This window comes from Podarcis erhardii (assembly GCF_964252035.2).
Source record: "Podarcis erhardii genome assembly, chromosome: 12".
In the NCBI taxonomy this organism is placed as follows: Eukaryota; Metazoa; Chordata; class Lepidosauria; order Squamata; family Lacertidae; genus Podarcis; species Podarcis erhardii.
The window spans coordinates 38,059,622-38,082,440 of record NC_138513.1 but is presented as its reverse complement, the minus strand read 5'-3'; the positions used below and the strand labels follow the sequence as shown (position 1 = coordinate 38,082,440).

The following is a 22,819-nucleotide window of genomic DNA, read 5'->3' as shown; positions in this document are numbered from 1 at the left end:
CGTCCTCCTCAGCTCCGACAAGCCAACCAGCGGGCCCAGCCGCCCCCTCAGAAGCGGGCGGCGCCTGTCACCTCCCGGCGCTGAACGGAGACAGGAGGCGGAGCGGGAGGAGGAGGAGGCGGCGGCCCTCGAGCCTCCCTCCCGCCCCCTTCCCATGATGGCGGCGCGGCGGCGGCGGCGGCGGCCGGGCCAGCGAGCGAGGGAGGCGCGGCTGCGCAGAGGTGCCGCCCCCCTCGCCTCACACTTGAGCGAGCGCGCGAGCGGCCTCTGAGGCGGGCGACGGGCCGCCGCCGCCGCCTCTTTCCTCACACGACGACGACGACGACGACCACCGCGGCAGCCACGACGATGGCCGGAGCGGCGGGGCCGAGGACTTGGGCAGCGGCTGCGTTCCCCGGCCGAGCGGTACTGGCTCCCTCGCCCGTCGTTCTTCTGAGGGACTCGCCGCGGCGGAGGCAGCGCCGCCTCAGCGCCGGGCCCGCCCGCTGAAAGCGGGGAAAGGAGCGAGGGCGGCGGCGCGCTTTCGCCTACCCGGCCCCGCGCAGGGAAGCAGCCGAGCCTGAGAGGAAGCCCGACGGCGACGGCGAGGAAAGGCGGGCCATGGGCGCCAAGCAGAGCGGCCCGGCCGCCGCCAATGGCCGGACCCGGGCTTACTCCGGGGGGGACTTGCCTTCCAGTAGCGGCGGCGGCGGCGCGGCGAGGTACACGCACCTGGCCCCGGGCGGGCAGCACCACGCGGGGCCCGGCGGCTCGGCCAGCGGAGCGGCGGCGTCGGCGTCGTCGGCGGCGCCCCGGAGCAGGTCTCTAGGCGGGCCGGGCGCGTCCGGGGCTCGCGCGGCTCATTCTGCCTTCAACATCCCCAACAGCAGCGGCCTCTACGGCTCGCAGGACTCGGTCAGCAGCACCCCCGAGGAAGGGGGCAGGGAACGGGCCGCGGCCGGAGGAGGCGGCGGCGGCGGCGCTGGAAGAGGAGGACACGGCAGCGGCGGGCCCCGGCTCGTCATCGGCTCGCTGCCCGCCCACCTCTCGCCTCACCTGTTCGGAGGTAAAGAGAAGGCGGAGGAATGGCACACGTGTGGATGGGCGGATGCGTGAAAGAGAGGCGCGGAAAGGGGAGCCGCGGCGGACGGGGGTCGGGGCAGCGCGAGGCTCTGAAGGAGATCAGGGTCGTGGGTTCGAGCACATAGATGTTTGCATTGCAAAGGGGGGTTGGGCTGGATGACCCCCCGAGGTCCCTTCCGACTCCTACGATTCTTACAAAATGAGAGTTGACAGGATCGTAGAGTTGGACTGGACCCTGAGGATCAACTAGTCCAGTGTAGGAATATGCAGCTGCCCCGTACCGGGATCGAACCTGCAACCATGGATTTTTGTTGGGGGTGGGGCAGACCTTTGTTAGGAGTGCCAGAACCTCAGTTAGTTAAGGATTTTGTCTTGATTTGGGGGAGCAGCTGCCCCCCCCATGTTTGCAACCTTGGCTTCTCAGCACCATGCTCTAACCAACTGAACTAGTGCTTAGTCTAGACCAGTGGTTCCCAACCTTTTTTTGGCCACGCCCCACCTAAGCATCTCTAAAATCCTGATTGCCCCCCCCCCATATAATTCTTATTATTCTAAAAGTGTACTCCTATTCACGTGGAGGAAGCCTAAAAGGCCATTCACTGTTAATAACTCATTCTCAAATTGCCCCCCCCCCAAATCAAATTGCCACCCTGTGGGGCGTGTGTCCCATGTTGGGAACCAAGATTCTAGAGCGCCATTTCTCACCCACCCATGCCAAGATGTGCTTGATATTTGAGAGTGGGGGACTGCTAGTTTGGTGACTGTTAGTTAGGGCTTCCTGTGACTTTGTGCTTGCTGTTTTGACTCTACATCTTCTCTCTAAGCGCCACTGGTGGTAGAGCCACGCTACCCACATGTGTGTTGTAGTGGATAGAGTGCTGAAACATGGACACCCAGGTTGAAATCCTTGCTCAGCCGTGAAGCTCACTGGGTGACCTTGGGCTAGCCACTGACTCACCCCCAGACCTGCCACGCAGGGTTGTTGTGAGGAGGAAATGGAGAGGGGGAACCCCCTTGAGCTCTTGGAAGGAAAGGTGGGATATAAATGTAGCTGTCATAGGATTGTAGAGTTAGAAGGATCATCTAGTCCAGTTACAGATAGGTAGCCGTGTTGGTCTGCCATAGTCAAAACAAAATAAAAATTTTTTCTTCCAGTAGCACCTTAAAGACCAACTAAGTTAGTTCTTGGTATGAGCTTTCGTGTGCATGCACACTTCTTCAGATACACTGTGTATCTGAAGAAGTGTGCATGCACACGAAAGCTCATACCAAGAACTAACTTAGTTGGTCTTTAAGGTGCTACTGGAAGAAAAAAAAATTATTTTCCACCTGCAATGCAGGAATCTCAACCGAAGCATCCATGGCAGATGGTCACCCAGCCTCTGCTTAGAAACTTCCAAGGAAGGAGAGTTCACCACCTCCTCAGGGAGTCTGTCCCACTGTTGAACAGCTCTTACTGTCAGAAAGGTCTTCCTCGTGTTTAGTCGTAATCTCCTTTCTTCTAAAGTGAATCCGTTGGTTGGAGTTCCCAGCCTCCTAAGCAGAATAAAACAAGCTTACTCCCATCTTCCATGTGACAGCCCTTTAGATACTGGAAGGTGGTCACCTCTGTCTCCTCTTTATCATCTAAATGTATACAGAGGAGTTGTAAGTCCACTTGTCAAGCAGTAGCAAGGTTTCTATTGTGGGGGATAAAGCTGCTGCTGGTTCCATATATGGTTTGGAATAAAACCCACAGAAGTCAGTAGGGCTTGCTTCCTGTTAAGTTTGGCCAGGTCTGCTGACTTAACAGCAGCACAGCTCTATGCATGTCTGCTCTGAAGTTTCACTGAGTTGAGAGACACTCGCCCCCCAAGTAGGTGTGCCTAGGATTGCAGTTTAAGACAGTAATCCTTCGCATACATAGTAGGGAGCAAGGTCCATGGAATTTACTTCTCAGCAATGTGTGGAGCGTTGTTTGTGTTCTCACCTAATGGCAAGGTGCTTTGCATGGATTTTGCTTGCTAACTTCATCTGAAGAATGCTGCAAAGTTTCACTGTTTCATCGACTGATTTTCTCCTTTTTGTGCTTCACATATAACACAGCGTTACAAGGGTGGCAGGCAGGCAGGGGTGTATCTCACAGATTTTTGCTGCTTCCTGCTTCTTTGAAGTAACCACTGAGAAGTTTTTTCTTAAATTCAGCAGATTAGGAAAATTCTTTTGCTCTCTGACCAGTGTGTTCTTCTGCTTTGTTGGTTTGGATTTTAAAATGCCCTTGAAACAGGAACTGGAAAAACTAACTTTCAGCACTATACAATACCGCAAGTATTTATTTGGCCCACAACTTCAATAGCTGTTAGTAGTTCTATAAATTTTCCTGCCAGCCATTTATATAATTAGGACTTAATTGGATAATGTATTTGCACATCCATGCAGTGTATTTAAATCTGACCAAAGTCTCTATTGCTGATGCAAGAATAGAAGCAGTTTGTTTCTAATTTTATGTTAATGTTTTCGGAGGGTGTTTACAATTTTTTATTTTAAAAGGTTTTATTGGAGTTGCGGCAGATTTGAAACAAAGTTTCTGTTCATAGGCAAAAACATTCAGATGGGGTAAGAGCAGTTCTAGTAACAAAATTTGTACACAGATCTAATTCTGTAGTGTAATTATATAGAAGCGTAAACTATTGAAAAGAGGGTAAAATTGAAGATAGTGAAAGGTAAAAACTAATTGTGCCATTTTACAACAAAATCTTATGTGCATATATACGGTACTTGGAATGAAATCCAATTGAGTTCAGTAGGAATTCAGCTTAAAAATAATATTGGTTTTTAAAATTTACAAGGTAGCTTGTTATAATTAATATGACATGAATAAGAATAGGGCAAATTTTGGTTCCGAATTCATGCAGAAATACTACATTTTCTTGCAGCCCCATCTTTATAACAGTTCACCTAGCCTGGGGATGGGTAACATGTTGAACCAGTGAATCTCTATTTGGTTGTGTCTCTGGCTTTTAATGGTGCTGACCTGTGTGAGGTCTCTAAAACCATGATTGTGTGTTGAGGAGTCTGTGAGAAGCCTGTATGATAGCAGTCTTGTGTAGGCTTGCATAGGAGAAGCAGCAAGGTGCTTGTTTCATCTTGTGAGCAAATAGGATGATGTAAAATTCATGAGACATCCTTTTCAAAACTGTGGGGTTCCTAGGATAAATGATGGTAGGTGCAACTGGCTGGGTTAGTGTTGCAGCTATGTTTTAGGAGATACCCCTGATCAACATCCTAATGTCCAGAATGCTTTCTCTTTTTTTAGAAAGAGAAAATATAGAACCAGAAAATTAATAATATAATATAATATAATACTTAACCCACCAAAATTGGGCAATCTGTATAGGTAGGCAGTCTTGCTCTGTGCAGTGAGCTGCTTCGCATTGTAGTGCTTTGAGTTTCAAGGTTTCCCTTCTAATAAAACTTTGGAATGTAATTCTGTACATGTATATGCAGAAGTGCCATTTAATTCAATAGGACTTACTCTCAGGTAAGAGGTATAGGACTGCAGACCGAGGGTTGCTTATTTTAATGTAGTATATCCTGTGCTTTCCCTGTAGGCATAAAATAAACGATCAAAATGTAAGCGTTTCAATCAGCAGCTTTTATGCTTCTTAGCTATAATATAACTGTTTTTTTGTAGTTTTCTGGTGAATTGAACTGCTTTAATGATGTGTAAATAACTGCTTCTTAGGATATCTTGTTACTGGAGATATCCTTATTTTAAAGCTTTTGATAAGTGGAATAGGATTGTTCAAAAGTAGATCGGATGAAAAGCCTTTTCAACATCTGCTGACCACATACATGTGACATAGTTATTCAATAGATAGATTATAACGTTGGCTGCCTGGCTGTATGAAGACAAGCAATTTAGAATTCCACTTGCGACTGTGGTGGTACATGAAGGCTCCAATCTGATACTTAGGAATAGAATTCAAAGTAGAAGCCTCATTGAACTCAATGGGGCTTCTGAAGCAATGTGTTTAGGATCTTACTGTAAGCCTATGTTCGAAGGAGCAGTTTATACAAACCCTTCTATAATAAAGTGATAAGTGTGTAACTCATATTAGAGTGTTTCTGTCAGATTATTATTTTCTGCATTGAATAAAAGTTCTATAATTTTCCTCAATGTGTGTGGAGCAGCTTTGCCATGGAGGATTCCCCATTTCGAGGGATGAGTGTAAGGATGTTTGTTTTTAAATTTGAGCTGGGAATGGAAAGGGCAGGGGGCACTACTTCTGACTACTTAGAATCAGCAGTATCTTGTATCAAGGGAAGTTGTAGTGCTTTCCTACATATTCACAGGTATTGTGATTACTGTATGAGTATAATTGTGCAAGTACCACAAGCATATGCTCGTGCTTTTTATGGAACTTCACATCTTGCAATTTAGACGTTACTGCACCCATGTGAGCACTCTGAAAAGCACTTCCTTTTTGTGGAAACAGTAGCATTTTAATGAAACTGGTGCCCTAGTACTAATATTTGTACAATAGCATAGCAGTGCCTATTCCCTGCAAGGGAGTAAGAATGAAATAGGCCTTTAAGCCTTCCTTAAAGAGAGGAAATAATTGAAGTTATGCAGGGCTTTTGGAAGAAATAGAATTGGAAAATTTTCTAACGCCCCAAAGAATGATCTAATTTAGCATGCTTATTTTACTTGTATTTTATCAACAAAGGCTACAAAGTTTGAAACTGCTAAGCTTTCCTAAAATTTATTTGCAGTTGGCATCTATTCATTGTTGCTATTGAATATAAGAATCAGAAAATTTTCCACAGAAAAGTAAAGGACTGGAAAAAGTTTTCACTCCACCCGCCCACTCCACGTCACAGAAAAAATGTACCGGTATTCAAAATAGGATAAAACTGCAAGTTTTCCCAAAAAGTTTTAATTGAGTTCTTGTCATTCTAAAAAATAGTAGGATTTTAACTTTTTGTTCTAATTAAACAGTACCTTTATTAAACTTTTGTTCCCTTGTTTAAAGGAGATGTGAAAGAATCCTAATGGGAATAATGCATTTTACACTTGTTCTGAATGGGAGTATTAACCTATGGAATAATTTTCATCAATGTGTAAAATAAATCAGCACCTTATATCTCTTATTCTTTGGGACCAATACGATAAAAACAGTTTGTACTTTCAGTGAGTCAGAGGGCACAAGAGTGCTCTTTTAGTTAAGGTTCTGTCATCATAAGCCTCAAAATTCTATAGCTCATAAAAATGACATCTTGACGTAATAACTTGAAACTTGAAATATAGGGAATACCTGGTGAAGTGTACAAATGTGCCAAGGTTAAAACAGATCCAATAAAAATTTCCAGAGGTACAGCAAGTTTAAAGGTGCTGCAAACTGACAACTTACTGTTTACTCAAATTTTCAAACAGGCATATCATTTCTTTCCAATTTTGGTGAAAACTGCTGACATTCAGGGCACTGAGGGAAGCACACTATTTCATTGGTTTGGTCAGGTTATTAAGCTTTTCCTGCTCCATTAAACCTATGGCAGCAACTGCTGGCCAAGTTACAGTGCATGCTGAGATTAATTCTGAAGTGATTTCCCCCCCACCAGATTTCAGTGTTTGCAAACGGAGTCGTCTCTAGTGGATGCTATGTGCAATGCCTATTCTTTTATTTGTGGAGTGTGGCAAGGTGGTGCAGTGGTTAGACTGTAGTACACAAGGGATAGACTTCCTGGCTTGCTGGAGCTGCTGGACATGTTCATGATTCTTTCCCTGTTTTTAGTATACAGTGGTACCTCGGGTTAAGTACTTAATTCGTTCCAGAGGTCCGTTCTTAAGCTGAAACTGTTCTTAACCTGAAGCACCACTTTAGCGAATGGGGCCTCCAGCGGGTGCCACGCCGCTGGAGCACGATTTCTGTTCCCATCCTGAAGCAAAGTTCTTAACCAGAGGTACTATTTCTGGGTTAGCGGAGTCTGTAACCTGAAGCATATCTAACCTTAAGCGTATGTAACCGAGGTACCACTGTAACTGCAGGGATGGTGACTATGGCACTGTATCTCTCTGAGATGCATGCCATGCCTTTCATTGTGGGTTAAACCACAGAGCCTAGGGCTTGCCGATCGGAAGGTGGGCAGTTCGAATCCCCACGATGGGGTGAGCTCCCTTTGCTCAGTCCTTGCTCCTGCCAACCTAGCAGTTTGAAAGCACATCACAGTGCAAGTAGATAAATAGGTACTGCTCCGGTGGGAAGGTAAACGGCGTTTCCGTGTGCTGCTCTGGTTTGCCAGAAGCGGCTTAGTCATGCTGGCCACATGACCCAGAAGCTGTATGCCGGCTCCCTCGGCCAGTAAAGCGAGATGAGCACCGCAACCCCAGAGTCGGTCACGACTGGAGCTAACGGTCAGGGGTCTCTTTACCTTTAGAGCAGAATGAAGGCAGAAAGGGCAGCACAAAGTTTCAGGTCTCCAGGTTTGCTTTCCAGGAGGTGGGAGAAAAAAGTGGAGGGTTCATTGCCTTATACTGCCTTTCTGCAATGTAAGGGCTCTCATTCCACCCTATGTTTATGTTGGGGTAGGACAAGAAAGTATGGATTGGGGGCCTCATGCTGCCTTTCTGAAGGCATAAATGCAGTAAGTGCGCCCTGCTCACTGTTTCCTTCCACTGTGGTGGGGAAAACCCATGAAGGTCTTACACTTGGGCCTTACACTGTCAAGCTGTGATGCTCCATAAGGTGATACAGGACGAGGACAATGTGGAGCATCTTTGCTGGTCTCAGGCACTTGTACCTTCCCCCTTTGGATTTTGGCCAGAAAGACCAAGAAGTGGTTTGTGCATGGTGACTAAGTTGTAAGCAAGCAAGCACAGTTCTTGACATTGCCCATCATCATTGATGATGAGGGAGCAAGTCTGTTAAAGCATTGGCTTTAGCTTCTGATTTACCAGCTTTTGGGGGCTTGGCCAGTGTCAGATACACTTAACTCTGGGTTTAACTGACATATTTTTGAATGACATTAGGGCCTGTATCCTATGCTGTTCAGAAGAGCTTCACCTTTCTTTCGACTTGGCTATACCGCTCTGTGTGCCCCCCAGATTTTTGTGGGGGAGAAGTCTTGCTGAGCAAGCAGATGTCACAACATTGTACGTTGGATTCTACCCTGCATCTTTTGCTTTAATAATTGCTTTGGATTTGTGCTACAAGGTACCGAACAGTAATGTGCTATTCAGCAGAGGACTGCAGCTTTAGAAATTTCATTTTCTTTAAAATGGAAATGGCACTTGACTATTCAGACTTGAGTTTTTCTTATTTTTGTGTCATTCCCTACATTACCTTTGCACTACAATGTAAATAAGCAGTGTTGTAGTTTTAATCACAGGATTTTATTGTACTGCTTGTTTTTTACACATGAGCTCACAGTAATTCATATGGTAATAAAATTTGTCTTGGTGGTGAGTGAGTTGGAGGGCTGCTTTTAACTCACCCAAGCTTGACTAGGTGGGGCTTCCAGCAGTTGCCTTGCGTACTGTGAACATACTTCTGGTACATACTGTTTTTGCAAGCTGGAGTTTTAAATTAATTGTTCTTCTTATTTTTTTAAAAAGGCGTTATGCGACTTGGACTTTGATTCACATTGCAGCATTAAGTAAAAGGTTCGCTAATTAGACAGTTAACTTAAGTTGCTTATAGGGGTTGGTGCTGAATTAATTGTTCCTGCAGTTAATGTTGAGTTTGACTGCAGTTAATTTGTGGTTTACATTCTGTAATTACTGTATAAGAAAAAGATTTAAAAACCAATATTTAAGCCTATATGTAATTGAAACTATGATATGAGTAGCTACTTCTGTCATGAATCTACAATTATTTTCATTATATTTATAGGTTTTAAAAAAAATATAAACCGTACAATTATTCTTGTAACTTTATTTTATTTCTGCCTTGCCATGTTCTAAGACTTTAGGAGGATAACTACAGCACTATTTTAAAATGTGACTATTTCAAGTCCCCAAATGATTTGAGTTTTAAGTTTATGAGAAGATATGGATGGAAGACCTGGAGGAATCAAGCAAGATAGTATTCAAATTATAGCAGTGATCCAAAGCATTGCGGGAAGTGTGGTGCGTCCCTCCCCCTCACCTTTTTAAATTGAATTAAAAAAGGCAAAATAGACATGCTTGCACTAAGAGAGGAATTATTCTTGTTGACTTGGGGGAGAGTGTGATGTCTTCTTCACCTCCTCCATGTTCATATAAAGGGCAGCATGGCTACAGTGGCTAGATTCCCACTCAGCCCTAAAACTTGCTTAAAATGACCCCGGATAATGCTGAACTAGTCCACTATCTTTCAGCTTAATATACCTTTCAGAGCTGTTGGATAAAATAGGGGGCAATATATATGCTGCCTAGAGCTCCTTGGAGGAAAGGAAGGATATAAATTTAATAAGTTATTTTAAAACAAAATGAGTTAATGTTTTTCCTTTATTAAAATAGAGTCTTGATTTCATACATTGAGAGTGCTACTGTAGAAAGAGCTCCAGATGGATTTTGTCATATTGACTATCCTGGCTCTCATTCTAAGTGGCTTTGGCAGACCATGATGTGTTAAAAGATCTGTTAAGGTAACACTTTTCTCCTTTCACCAAATTTCCTGTTCTTCTCTTCCCCCTTAAAAAAAATATCCATGGATGCTAAATCTTCTTATTTCAAAAACTAAAAATTTCAGGAGGTGGAGACAGAAGCACTCCTAAAGTATTTTAAAATTTTATCTAATGGGATTTGAGTTACTTGGCAGTGCAGATATTTTGAGAAGTTAGAAGTGAACTACTTTCATCCCAATCAGATGAAATACAGGTGCCTATCTATGAGTGTGGGAAAAGTCATGGAGATGTTAGATTCTTCCCCAGTGGTTGCTATACAGGTGGTTGGGTTCATGTATGTGTAGGTATTACCTTCTGTGTTGGCCTAGAGTCTAAATTAGAGAAGAGTTCTAATAGAGTGGCAGCTTTGGGGAAATGCAAAAACCTCATAAGCTTGCCCTAGAGCATAAAAAAGCACATTTTCAGTTCTGGTGTCCTCTCTGTGGAATCAACCCTGCTCCGCCCTTGTATTAAGGCAAGCAATAACACTGAAATCATTTCTGTCCTTGCCAAAAACTCACTTATTTTTTTCAAGCCTTTGCTGGCCATTTAATACCAGTTTGTTAATGTCATGTCTGCCCTGGCCAATTGGCTGCTTTTTTGGTATTGTTTTTTTTTAAAACTGTTCACTGCCTTGTGATTTCAAATGAAAGGTTGTATATAGAATACACAAACACAAACGGATGTTGACACTATGTGTTTGTCTCTATTCCTGCCTTTTATTATATGAAATGAAAATAATAGAATACATAAATGCTGTTTCAAACAGTAAAATCACAATTTAAGATGGCAGCAAATGCTATCATACATACCTTGATCTAAAGAATGGAAGAATCCCTACCTACTCTCCAAAGCCTACAGAAGTGAGTGTAACAATTTTGCCAGCAGGACTCACACTAATTTAAGAAATGGAGATGCAGGGAGAAAGCATATACCTGTCTTTATGTGTGCCTGTTTGTTCCCTGTGAGCGATGAATGAAGGTCCTTGTTGGAGCTAGGAGTGCCACTTCCTTTATACTCAAATTTTAGGCTTCCTTTCTACTCGTTTGGTCAAGTCATGCCAATGGAGAGGGGAAGTGATAAGCAGCTAGTTTATTTCAGAATTCCCTGCCTGCTTTTCACCTCACCCATCTTGCAAATTAAGTGTTTGAATGAAAGTCATCCTAGTGGGCTGTGGCTGGACTGGCTATCTTGTGTCTTCTCTCTGCCTGACCATTACCTAGATGGGCCTCCATTTGCAAAACAAGAAATATCCTTCAACAAATAAGAACTTTCCATGTGCATACAAAGACTGAAGTTTGGAAATAAGTTATGTGAGGAAGAGGTTTTGTGCGTCTCCTTGCGAGTTTTCACACCAGTGTACTTGCCTATGTAGGAGACACTAATTCTCAGTTAGACGTTGAAGAAAAATCCTGCAATCTTTTAAAGTTGAAATGTTCCAGGATATTGTTCTGAGAACTCAAGACAGACCAATGAAGAAAAGGAGTGGAGCTGAAATTAAATTATTTAAATAGATAAGCAGATGTGTTAGGAATTCAGATAGATAAGACTATGTGTGGTAGAAAGGAAAGAGACAGGACCTTAGTTTTTAACTATGTAAGAATGTTATTTTTGCAGTTTGGCCTGGCTGTTTAAAGGCACAATTACATAAATCCTAATAAGTGAATTTATATTTTGTGAATATGTTATGTTTTAAAAAACATTGTGTATTGGGTGGAGTGGGACTGGAAACATGAAGGCCATGAAACCTTTGTTCATTTTTGACTTCTGGAATTCCTGATAAATTCTTTAAAATTAGGTTTTTTCCCTATTTAATGTTACTCCTTAAGACATGGTTGAAGACCCAAGCTAAATTCCTTTTAAATACATTTTTTTATCTCACTTGACATAAATTAGAATAATTCCCACAAAATTGTAGTTCATGAAAGAGCATTTAGCCTAATTTATGTCCAAAGTGCTTCATATTTTGCCTGTCACTGCTTTCAGCATATGCTCAATATGCTGTGCAGTTCTGAGTCACTATTTTTACAATACTGTATTTAAAGTTATTTTTTTCCTTCTATGGAAGCTTTTGTTGGAGACAATTAATTGAGTTGCTTTGGATAACTGTACTCCCAAACCATCAAATAGTAGATTATTGTCTTTGCACAAGAAAATCTGTTTCTAGTAAAAAATGATGTAATGAAAATATTAATATGGGCATGCTTAGGTTTCTATGGGCTCCTAGAACCTGTAAGACCTCACACTGGTTTGTCAGAAGCTTTCCTTAAATTAGTAAACGTTTGTGCCATTTACTTAAGCACATACAAAGAAGTTTGAGAAAAGCTAAAGTAAACCTGATTTGTAACCTAAATTGAAACACTGCTGCTGAAACCAGTATTTCTGGAAAAGACAGGAAATGTACTGGAAAATACTCTGGGGTGTGGGAGCTTTGATCCTAGGTTCCTCTTGTGTCAGATAGAAACTATTGCACCATATTTGAGTGCTTCATCTCTCCTGTCATCTTAGAAATGGACTTGCTTGGGAGTGGTTCTCTTCTTTCTTCCATATGCAGCCCAGATACCTGTTAAGTGTAAATAGGCTTTGGAGGGGTAGGAGCTCAACTTCCTTAAGGCCTTATGCGCATGTTGTTTTATAGGGTCCTCAAAACAGTAGTTATTATGATTATAACTGTCGTTAACATCAGTCTCTCTGAAGTTTCCATCAATTTCTCTAAGCTTTAAGATGCTTTTGCAGGGACCACTTTTATCCTTCACTGAGTTGTTAAATTCTTGTGTTTTAATATTGATCCTTCTGGGCTTTTGTTCTCACACCGGTAAAGAAGTATCAATTAAAAGAACTGTTCTCATACAACTTTCTGTCCTGGGGTGCACTCTTCTTAGACTAGTAAGAAAGAAGGATAGGTGTAGTTTAGGAGCCAAGAACTAATGTACCCATCTTTCTTTGTCTGCTGCTGTGGCTGATAGACTGCCAATGCCCATTTTGTGTTTCTGCTTCTTTCATATCTACTTTCTCCATACATACTGATCCCCATGCTGGAAAAGGGCAATAAGGCAGACTATCTATCCTACTGGGTTGTAGCAAAACTCCATGGATGTTGGAGACAGGGTGAGAGAGTTGGCTTTGGTCTCTTACTATCAGCAGTGTTGATTCCTGTCACTCTGTAGAAAGAAGGAGAAGTTTCTAATTTCAGAACCCAACATTTTTGCTATGTCCTGGCCGAAGGGAATCCTGCACACAGATCCTCCTCTCCCATTCTGGTATCTACCTTCATCGGGAACTGAAGTAAATATCATAAATAGTGTGTTATAGTGCTATATTTCAAACTGTTTGAATTCCTCCATGTGGATAAGGCAGAACATCACGTGCATACTTTCCGGTTACAACCTCTTTAACTGGTTCTTCACAGTACAGTAGGTCCACATCTTACACTTCTTTTTCTTACATAATCACAGTTTTAGATGAATCACAAATAAATACATAGTAAAGAGGAGGGAGGCCTTAGCTTATCGGGCTCTGGAGGCTCTCGCAAGATATTGCGGGGCCATCTGAAGGGTTTTCATTCACAGAAACAGCTTTTAAAGCCATGCGCCTTGCCTACGGGGCTCTCAAGTGGTAGTACAAGGCCCTCGTGGGGCTGTCCAAGACGTTGTGAGATCTTAAATGGCCGGGACGGTTCCTGGGTTCATTCTGGGTTCATTCTGACTTTGCATGCTTTTGCCCTTGTGGACCCCAGTGCTCTCCAGGTGTTGTTGGACTGAAGCTCCTGTTAGCTCCATCCAGCATGGTCCAGTGGTTAAGGATGGTGGAAGATACATAGTCCAACAACATCTGGGGCCCCCCACGATGGGGTGGTTGGTCTGCAGATTGAACTTGCAAGTCTTCTAAGCACCCTTGCAGCTATATTATGAGGAAGTCACTGTGGGCTGTATGTTTATGCATGGAATGTGGCAGAGGATAAGGATTGTGGAAAACATTCTGCATCTTGGGTTACCAGAGACCTAATGGTAATGAAACAAACTGGATGATAAGTAGAGTGCAGGATGTAGAAGATGTGCTGCAAAACTGACTGAACATGAGTGAGAACACAGAGCCGTGCCTACTGCATAACAGTGTAGATGGTGAAGAACACCCACTTTTCTGCTTTCTTTGCATCCTCAGTGGAATTTTGTTTTGTTTGTCTTTTTGTATTCTTTGGGGTCTGCTTACTTCTGATCCAGGCAGTGGAATTCTAGATCCTGTGGGATCCTGCTGTTATTTGTTTGCAAGACAATTTGAGGACTGCCCTTGAGGCTGACCCAGAAGCTGCAGTTATTGCAAAATGTGATGGCTCGACTGCTCACTGGAGTGGAATATCACCATCATATTACGCTACTGCTGAAAGAATTGCACTGGCTGTCATTTAGCTACCAGGCTATTCAAGGTGGCAACATTGGTGTACAAAGCCCTATGCAGCCTGGTACCAGAATATCTAAAAGATTATTTCATCCCCTACATACTCAACCTATCACTGTGTTCTGCAGGAGAGGGCATCCTTCAGATATCAGCCTTATCAAGAGGTCCATTCTGCACAATGTCTGAATCAGTGTGGGCACACCTACCTTCCTATTGTATATCAGACAGGTGATATGTCTCTTTGGTGCCTGCTAAATACCTTCCTCTTTCAAGAAAGCTTAAAAAACACCCAAGTTGGCATCTCTCTTGGATTTGAATTGATTTTATGTATGTGCTATTTCTAGTTCCATCTGTTTTGAATATGTTATACTGCCCTGCAAATTGCTGCTGAATGCCTCATGGGAAATGAGTAAAAAAATGAAATAATAAGGATTTGGCTCTATGACATTGTCAGTTTGGTTTCTGATTAGTTCCATTTATGCCTGGATAATGTGTAAAATGATCCATTATAAGAAAACTTTTTTTTTTAAAGCCAAACACAACAGAATAAGAATGTGTCATGTGCAAGAGAGTAAAGGATTAAGATGTGTGCTCTGATACAAGGGTTTGTCAGCATTAAGAGAAGAACTGCTTATTAAAATCTGCTGAAGGGCAGTACCACAGAAGTATTGAAGTAATTGCTTCTGCTAATGACTAAAATGAAAAGGAGAATAAATTTCTTCCTTTAGGATGTTTCATTTTGGGGGAGAGTTAAATATTTTTCCTGCTGTGAACAAGAGCAGACATAACTTCTTTGCAACCTCCAGCCCACCCTTCCCTCCAGTGCCACAAAGCATTTCCTTCCTCTACCATTTGCTTTGGTTGTGTTAGGGCTTTTGTGCTATCTATTTCATGACAACCACAATACCAGCTAGATTATTAAAAGTTCTGATTACGAATATCATTAGCCTTTTCTTTTGAATTGCGCACCTAGTGCTGTGTTCTCATCACATCGAAACTAAGGGAGCTGTATAACAGAACTGCCTTATTTCAAGAGAATGCCGTGAAACGTCTGAGTCCAGTTCCAGTCAACAGTAGAAGGGTGCATTGTCATTTTCCAGAATAGAGCCAAATCAAAAGAAAACTGAAAGTTTTAATTTGTGCAACTAGGAAAGTAAGGGAGGAAGCTGAAGCACTGGAAGTGGTGCGTGCAAGCTATCGACATATATTTCTGTCTGTCATGGCAGGAAGAATGAAAGCTGTCAAACAGAGTGGTATCACATACAGCAGTGGTGTCCAAACTTTTTTCAAAGAGGGCCAGATTTGATGAAGTGAAGGGCCGTGAGGGCTGACCAAGGGGCCGACCTTTTTTTAGGATTGAGGTTGTTGAGGGTTTTTTTAAGGATTTTACCCTAGGAGAAACACTGCAACGGGGCCGGATTAAACCGACCGGCAGGCCGGATTAGGCCTCCAAAATGGACTTTGGACATGCCTGACATACAGGGACTATATCTCCAGATGGCATAGAATCCCAGCCATGAAACAATGGTGCTGGACTGCTGTTTACATCTTATTGAAGCTAGGAGTGAATCGCTTATTCGGATTGCCCTAGAAAACATCCCAAATGCATTTGAAAGCATGGCAATTGGCGCAGATGGTCAGATGCAATCTAAAAAAAGTCACCACTTTTTTTGGCATAAGACGGAATAGCAAAGCAGAATAGTTGACTACAGTACGTGGAAGTTCCTTGTGTTTACACCTACAGAGACTACAATAAAGCTGAAGCGTAAATAATGCTAACCTCGGTTTGCTTCTGTTTATGGAGGAAGCTGTGTAACCTTGCTGAGTTTCTTATTCTACACTTTAAAAACCTGGAGATGATCTCCATTCATGTTCTGTTTTCCAAGCTTCATGAGTAAAATCCTTCCTAATTAAAATTACTGCTTTAGAAGGCTGATTTGGCATGATTCAGAATGGTGAGGTTTGTCCCTGTGCAATCCCTGCCTATTTAAAGCACTCTCACTCTTAGCTATACAAAACCTTACAGGGAAAAATGCAGACATAATTTTAAAAATAAAATTATTATACTGCATTTATATAGCTGTCCCTTAACAGTTTTGCTCTTCATTATTTTGTTCATTTTTGTAGGTCTTGTACTGATACATTTTCTTATTGTGTACTCTGGGGGGCGGGGGGGGGGAATCATCTTGTTGTTAAAACATATATACCCAAATGGTATGGAAAAATTGCACGTATGCAACGTTCTGGCCTGTCATTTTTTTGATTGAGGGGCATTGTTTTTCAAAATCTTTTCCTGCAGAAGCCCTCTTCTAATCCTACAAGTGCCCTACCCTTTTCATTTCATGCCTCCGCACGTTGACAAGGGAGTAACAAATAGTTTATACCACTCAAATTACATTTGACTAAGATTTCTTTTAGGCAAAAGTTTTGCAGCACAAAATATTTCTCATGCAAAATGCAGCACTGGAAGAAACTCAAGGGACAAGTGCTGACTCACTCTTTCTCTTCTCTCTCTCTCTCTCTCCTACCACTGAAGTTCATGTGTTCAAAGTCCAGTGGGGTTTACTGATCCGTAGAGCATAAACAGAAGGTGGAAAGCAGTCAATAAAGCACATCCTTAACCTGTAAGTCTTTAACTTTGTTTCGCAAGGAGTGCATCAGTTTTTTATACTACTGGCCTCAGTACGTATTTGCATTGGTGCTTTTCCAATAATACTGCTGTGCAGGTTCCACCTATGTTTATAAATAGTTACTGTAGGGAATGACTAGATAAAGCAGGTGCTCTGTTCCTGCATTTCAGATACTTGTGGTTGATTGACATATGTATGTTAGTTATTGGCCAGAAAGCCTGTAGCTGCAGGCACTGATGGAGACTGGCATGGGATGTGTGTTCCAGAAGCTGATTGTTTCATTGTATGTGATGAGAGGTGGTTTTGAGACTTCATGACCAAGTCGTACCTTGGAAGTCAAACCGAATCCATTCCGGAAGTCTGTTTGACTTCCAAAACATTCGGAAACCAAAGCTTCTGATTGGCTGCAAGATGCTTTTAGCTGCTTGGAAGCAGGTGAACTAGCAAGGTGTGTGGGGTTGTTGTTGTTGTTGTTGTTGTTGTTAGAATTAATACCACCCTATACCCAGAGGTCTTAGGGCCAGTTCACAGAACAGAGATAATTTCCCATTGGAAAGACTCCAAAGGACTCTGGTTATTTCTTGGTTGGATTGCTAGCTCCTGAAAGCACAAAATCTTGCTAATTCTATGTTCCACTTGCTTGCATTAGTTAAACTGGTCATTTTACCAGGCAGACAGAATATTCAACAATATCAAGTGGAACACTTTAAGAGGTGGAGAGGTGCCCCACTTAATGTCCCTTCTCCCCCCTAAAAAGTTGTGACATGGAGCTTTTCTGGTTGTCTTACACTTTAATAGGAAAATATATAAGCAGAACACACACACACACACACACACACACAGAGAGAGAGAGAGAGAGAGAGAATGTATCAATATATATTTTGAGATGAATTTTTAAAATCTGCACTTTGAGTCTACATTGGCTTACAAGGCTTTTTTTGTGTTTGTTCTGCTGCCCCACCCCCCATATAGCCTACCTGGCACTGAAATCAAAGCCAAGAAAACGTATTGTCACTCTATTTTGAACAGAATAGTTTCATGTATAGGATCTCTGACAGAGGTTTCCTCTGACTTCTATTTAAGATCTTTTAGTTGGTAATGTTAAGGACTGGTTCTGAAACCCCTTGGATGCCAAGCATAAGATTTTATCACTGAGGATTACGTGTGCTTGTCCTTCATAACAAGCTGCAGTAAGTTTGTGTGTCAACAAGGTACAAAACGTATTGTTCAAAATGGGCCTTTGGTGAAAGCCAGACTCTGGGTGTTTTCCTCAGAGGTCTGCCCTTTGCTTCTCTGTAGTGAGCTTCCAAGCACTAGAAAGTTTTCTGAAATGCATTTAATGGGTTCTGAACCAAGTTATTTCCAAGTATACTTTTCAGCTGATTGGGATAACTACTGATGTTACTTTTTCTCATGGCTAATTCTTCTGTGCTTGGGGAAAGCACATTATTAATGAAGTGTTGGTAAGATAGACCTCTTGAAAACCCAGTCAGATGCATTTGATGCTAAAGTCAGTTTAATGTATACATACTTTAATAAGAGTTAATTCCTCTCAATACAGGGGTATAGCTATACAAAAAAGTCCAATAGAATCTTCAGTGACCAAAGCGTTAAAAAAAAAATTCTTCCAAACATCAGAGGTCATCCTATGGGCCATCTGTATTCCAAAAATGCAGAAACTGTGTAAGGGCAGCTATAATATTGCAAAAGCAATGTTAAACTTTTGTCTGTTAATTTTTTTTCTCATGCTTCGTTGAGTTATGAAATCAGATGCATAAATTAGTTAAATAAGCAAATAAGAAATGGACACATTGTAAATTAAGCAGGAAAACACTCACAAATGGTTGAGAAGTTGAGCAGGTTAAAATACCACAAAATAATTTATGCTATCTATTTCTTCTTTTGACCTGAAATGGATTAAAATTCTGATTTCCCCCAGGAGCCAGTTCTTCAGCATTTTTAAAGTAGTTGTGTTGACACTCCTTAAGCACTTGTATGAGAAAATTAATTGATCCTTATATAGTACACGTCTGCCCCCCCCCCCCCCCGGCCAATAAATTTGGTCTCAAACTATTGTTATTGAAGATTGCATTTGCATTGGGTACCTGATGCTGTTTTCCTGCTTAGCATATGCCTTTAGCTCAGCGACAACCACAATATGAAGTAGGCCTTATTTGCATTTTGGCTCTGCTTCATTCAAAACTCCTTTACTCTGTGTTGTGCTTTACATATTCTGCACCAACGCACGTAACGAAATAGTGAATGTAAAGCGGTCAAGTGCTGCATTTTGTAGCTACTTCGTACCTTTGCTGATATAAAATGAAACATGCTAGCCTAAGGGCCAGCCTTACCATTCGTCATAGTGAGGCAATTACCAGTGTGCACAAAAATACAGGGCCGATCACCTGAACTCCTTGGCTATTCGCTTCTGTTAAAGATCAGAACTATGTGTGCCACGAGCTTGGCATGCACTCTCTGAGCTAGTCTGCTTCCCTTGGGTACACTGAAGGATGCTGTCCCATTGCCAGTGTTGAATCAAGATTCAGTTGCCAGCCCAGTCAGCTTCTGTCCATGGAATGGAAGGGGCAGCTTCGTTCTTTGCCTCAGGCAACCAAATGTTTTAGGCCAGCCCTGTGCAGCCAGACTGTTCTACTGCATGTAGTAATGAAGTGAAGTGGGATAACATTTCTTAAGAAATAAAGGTATAATGCTAAATACATTTTCAAGTGACCTTGGTTCTCTTTTATTTCTGAATAACTTTCAACAGAGTTTTGTGGTACCTTAAAACTAACAATTTCCCCCCCTGGTGTAAGCATTCATGGATTAGGGTCAATTTCATCAGACAAATATTTTGTTTGCTGCAGCAGACAAATAGAGCAGCCCCTCTGGTAAATAAATACAGTACTTTACCAACTTTCACTAGCGTATGTTTTTTCTTTGTTGTGTTAGCTAAAACTTGCTGCGGGCTCTGACAGTTCCGTTTCCTCTTTCCCTTTAGCGATCAAACTTGGTACAAAAACAACTGCTATCAGTGGAGATGCTTGATTCTTAACTGTCAGTTTTACTGTTGTTTGTTACAACTTACTTAAAAATAAACTATGTAGTGCTTGGTTGTAAGGGAACCTTAAAGTGGTTTACACAAAATACAAAATGAAACATTAAAATTATCAATAGACATTCAAAAGATGATTAAAATCAATAGTAACTGAAAAGAAATAAAACACATGAAACTTATAAATGTCTTCAATTTAAGCAAGGGCCAAAAAAAGAAAAGGAAAATACTGCAAAGGGGCTGCTTTCTGGGTGGAATGGGAGGAAACTAGTGGAAAAGCACTGTTAGGCCGATTTGTTCATTAGTTAGGGAGCTGTTTCCTAATAGGCTCGAGTAATGTGAGATCTGATTATCTGTAAGAGAAGCCATTTGGTGTGGGACCAGAGGGGGGGGGGAGAAGCTTCCATGCCATCCTGGTAATGCGTGATTACAGCTGTTCTTCCTTTACTCACCAGATAGAGAGTGCAAGTTGGCACTCTGTTGACTGTGCAATTCAAATGGATGAGTGTGCATCTTACCTTGTGTAGATGGTTTTCTCAGGTAACCCCATCTTCCCCCCCTTTTTGCCCCCTTTTTCTTCCTCAAGGTTCTTTCTTTAGAGACATCAGTATTGCCCTGATCCTCTGTTTCTGCTCTTCTTGTTTCTAGGCAGCATGCTGATGGACCATCTGTTTTTTGTTTGAGAACTATTCTCCCCCCCCCCCCTTGCATGACAGCTGTGGCTTTATGGTTAGACTGGCTTTTAGATACCTCACATTAAAGTAGATAACATATCTATTTTAGATACCAATATGGACCTTTGGGTAATTAAAGAATATTGGTTTGATTTACAAATAATTGCCAAGAAGGAGTGGGAAAGAAATGCATTATCATCTGTCTCACCTATGTGATCAGCTATGAAATATTGTGTTTTGATTCGACTTTAAAAGTAAGGTTAATTAAAGTTCTTGTTTAACCTACCCTATAGTTGTTGTTGGCATCTGTCTCGAGAGACTATGGATCACGCCTCCGGGGTGGGAGGTCAAAACTCTGGAGAATCACAGCGGCTGCTGTGACTGCAGAGACCCATAACTTGTAACTGGTGTGTCTCACATTATTTTTGCTGTATTAGCAGCACCAAAGTGACCCCTTTGGGCCATAAGCCTTGACAGTGTGTATGGAGGTTGGGGGCTGCCCAGACAACAAGATGCCCCCTAGCCTTGCTAATGTCCAAAAGAAAGCAGAGCAATACATTTGGGACCAGCTTGGCAACTATTGAAAAAGCCAACCCTGGAACAAGTAGATTGTAACAACTATCACCCAGTTGCAAATACATCCTTCCTGAGGAAGGGATTGAAAGAGTTGTGGCAGAACAACTGCAGACATACCTGCAGGAGACTGCCTATCTGGATCCATGCCAGTCTGGGTTCAGGCCTGGGTTTGGGGTCACATCTGCTTCGGTCACTCTGATGGATGACCTTTGATGGACAGTGGGAGTGCAATCCTGCTCCTCCTGCTCAATCTCTCAACTGTCTTTGATACCATGGTTGAAAACAGTATCCTTTTGGACTGACTCTGTGGGATGGATATTGGTCTCATGGTGCTACATTGGTTCCATTGCTAGCTGAAGGGTCATGAACAAAGTGTAGCATTGGGATACTGCTCTTCAGCCCCTTGATGTTTGCGCTCTGAGGTGTCGCAGGGCACTATTTTGTCCCCAATGCTATTCAACATCTGTATGAAGTCATTGGGAGCAGTCATGAGGAGCTTTGGAGCCAGGTATCAGCAGTATGCTGATGATACCCAACTCTACTTATCCATTTCATCTGAATCAGGAGAGGCTGGATTACTGTAACACACTTTTTGTGGGATTTCCCTTGTATCTGGTCCATAGACTAGTACAGAATGCATTAGCCAGGCTCCTCACAGGAGCAAATTACAGACAACATGTTACTCTACTACTGAGAGAACTGCACTGGTTGCCAATTTGCTATCAAACCAATTCCAAGGCTCCTTTGTGAATTCGCAAAGCCCTGAACAACTTAGGCATAAAGTACCACCTGATCTCTTGTACTCCACCTCAGTCACGGAGATCTTCTGGAGCTTTTCCATGACCTGGAAGTTTAGTTGGCCTTCATTAGGAACCAATCCTGTAGTGTGGCACATCCTTTTCAACAGGTTTTCACAATATGATTTTTTTCTTTTTAACCAACAGTATCTGTTGCTTTTTCATTGATGTTTTTAATATGTTCATTGATTATTATTTTTTGTATTTTATGATGTAAGCTGCCTTCATATATTATATGAATAGTCATAGTCAAAATTCAGCACGTTCCCTTCTAAACCAGAATTTGCAAACCCACTAAACAGTAGTTTCACATTTTTGTTAAGAAGCGAGTCTGGATGCTATTAATCATTTTTAGCATTGGTGCAGGTATAAGATTAAACTATGGTTAAATTGGACAAGGGGAGGAATTGCATGTTCCTGAGCATGATTTCTAACTCACAAACCCAAGTCTGCAGGAGCTAGCACTATTTCTGCACTAGGCCTGAAGCAAAAAGTTGCATCAGAACCTGACCTTCGCATTTATCTAACGGAAATTTCCATCACATATTTATGTATTACATTCTGACTTTTTTTGTCATTGATAAGGTTTTCCTTTCTTTCTTTATTGCTGCTGTGTTCCTCCAGGAACCATTAGCTACTGGTAAGTATTTCAATTAAATCAGATTTTACAAAGTTTTGCCTAGTGAGGACATTAGACCCTCGCTGACTTCAGTGAAAACTTTGTATCCGATGGACACGTCTGTTACCTTCAGTGCTTTCTCAGGTAGTTGCTATTACCCAGTTGAAGAAATTGTTGGAAGTAAGAATAATCAGGACACTGAAGTCTGTGTTTGGACTTCATGGTAGACCATGGTTTATTGTGAAGGGAACAAGCAGCACTGAGCTTTGGGCTTGCATGCTCCCCCATCCCCTCTCCTCCTTCAGTTCCTCTAGGTGTCCATTAGGAGAAGAGATTGGAAGCTTTTGCTTCCATTTTTTATTAACTTCAGTTTAGTATATATTTATGGA

At 42.2% G+C, this 22,819-nt stretch overlaps 1 protein-coding gene across 2 annotated transcripts in view; it reads left to right on the top strand.

The window, feature by feature from the left end:
* The first annotated feature begins 498 nt into the window (after nucleotides 1-498).
* ZNRF2 (zinc and ring finger 2) overlaps nucleotides 499-22,819 on the top strand; it is a 56,235-nt gene continuing 33,914 nt past the window's right edge. For both annotated transcript variants that reach the window (XM_081833922.1, XM_081833923.1), the window contains exon 1: nucleotides 499-1,045. In XM_081833922.1, the coding sequence (XP_081690048.1) occupies nucleotides 601-1,045 (445 nt within the window). In that variant the 5' untranslated portion in view covers nucleotides 499-600. The remainder of the gene's footprint in view (nucleotides 1,046-22,819) is intronic.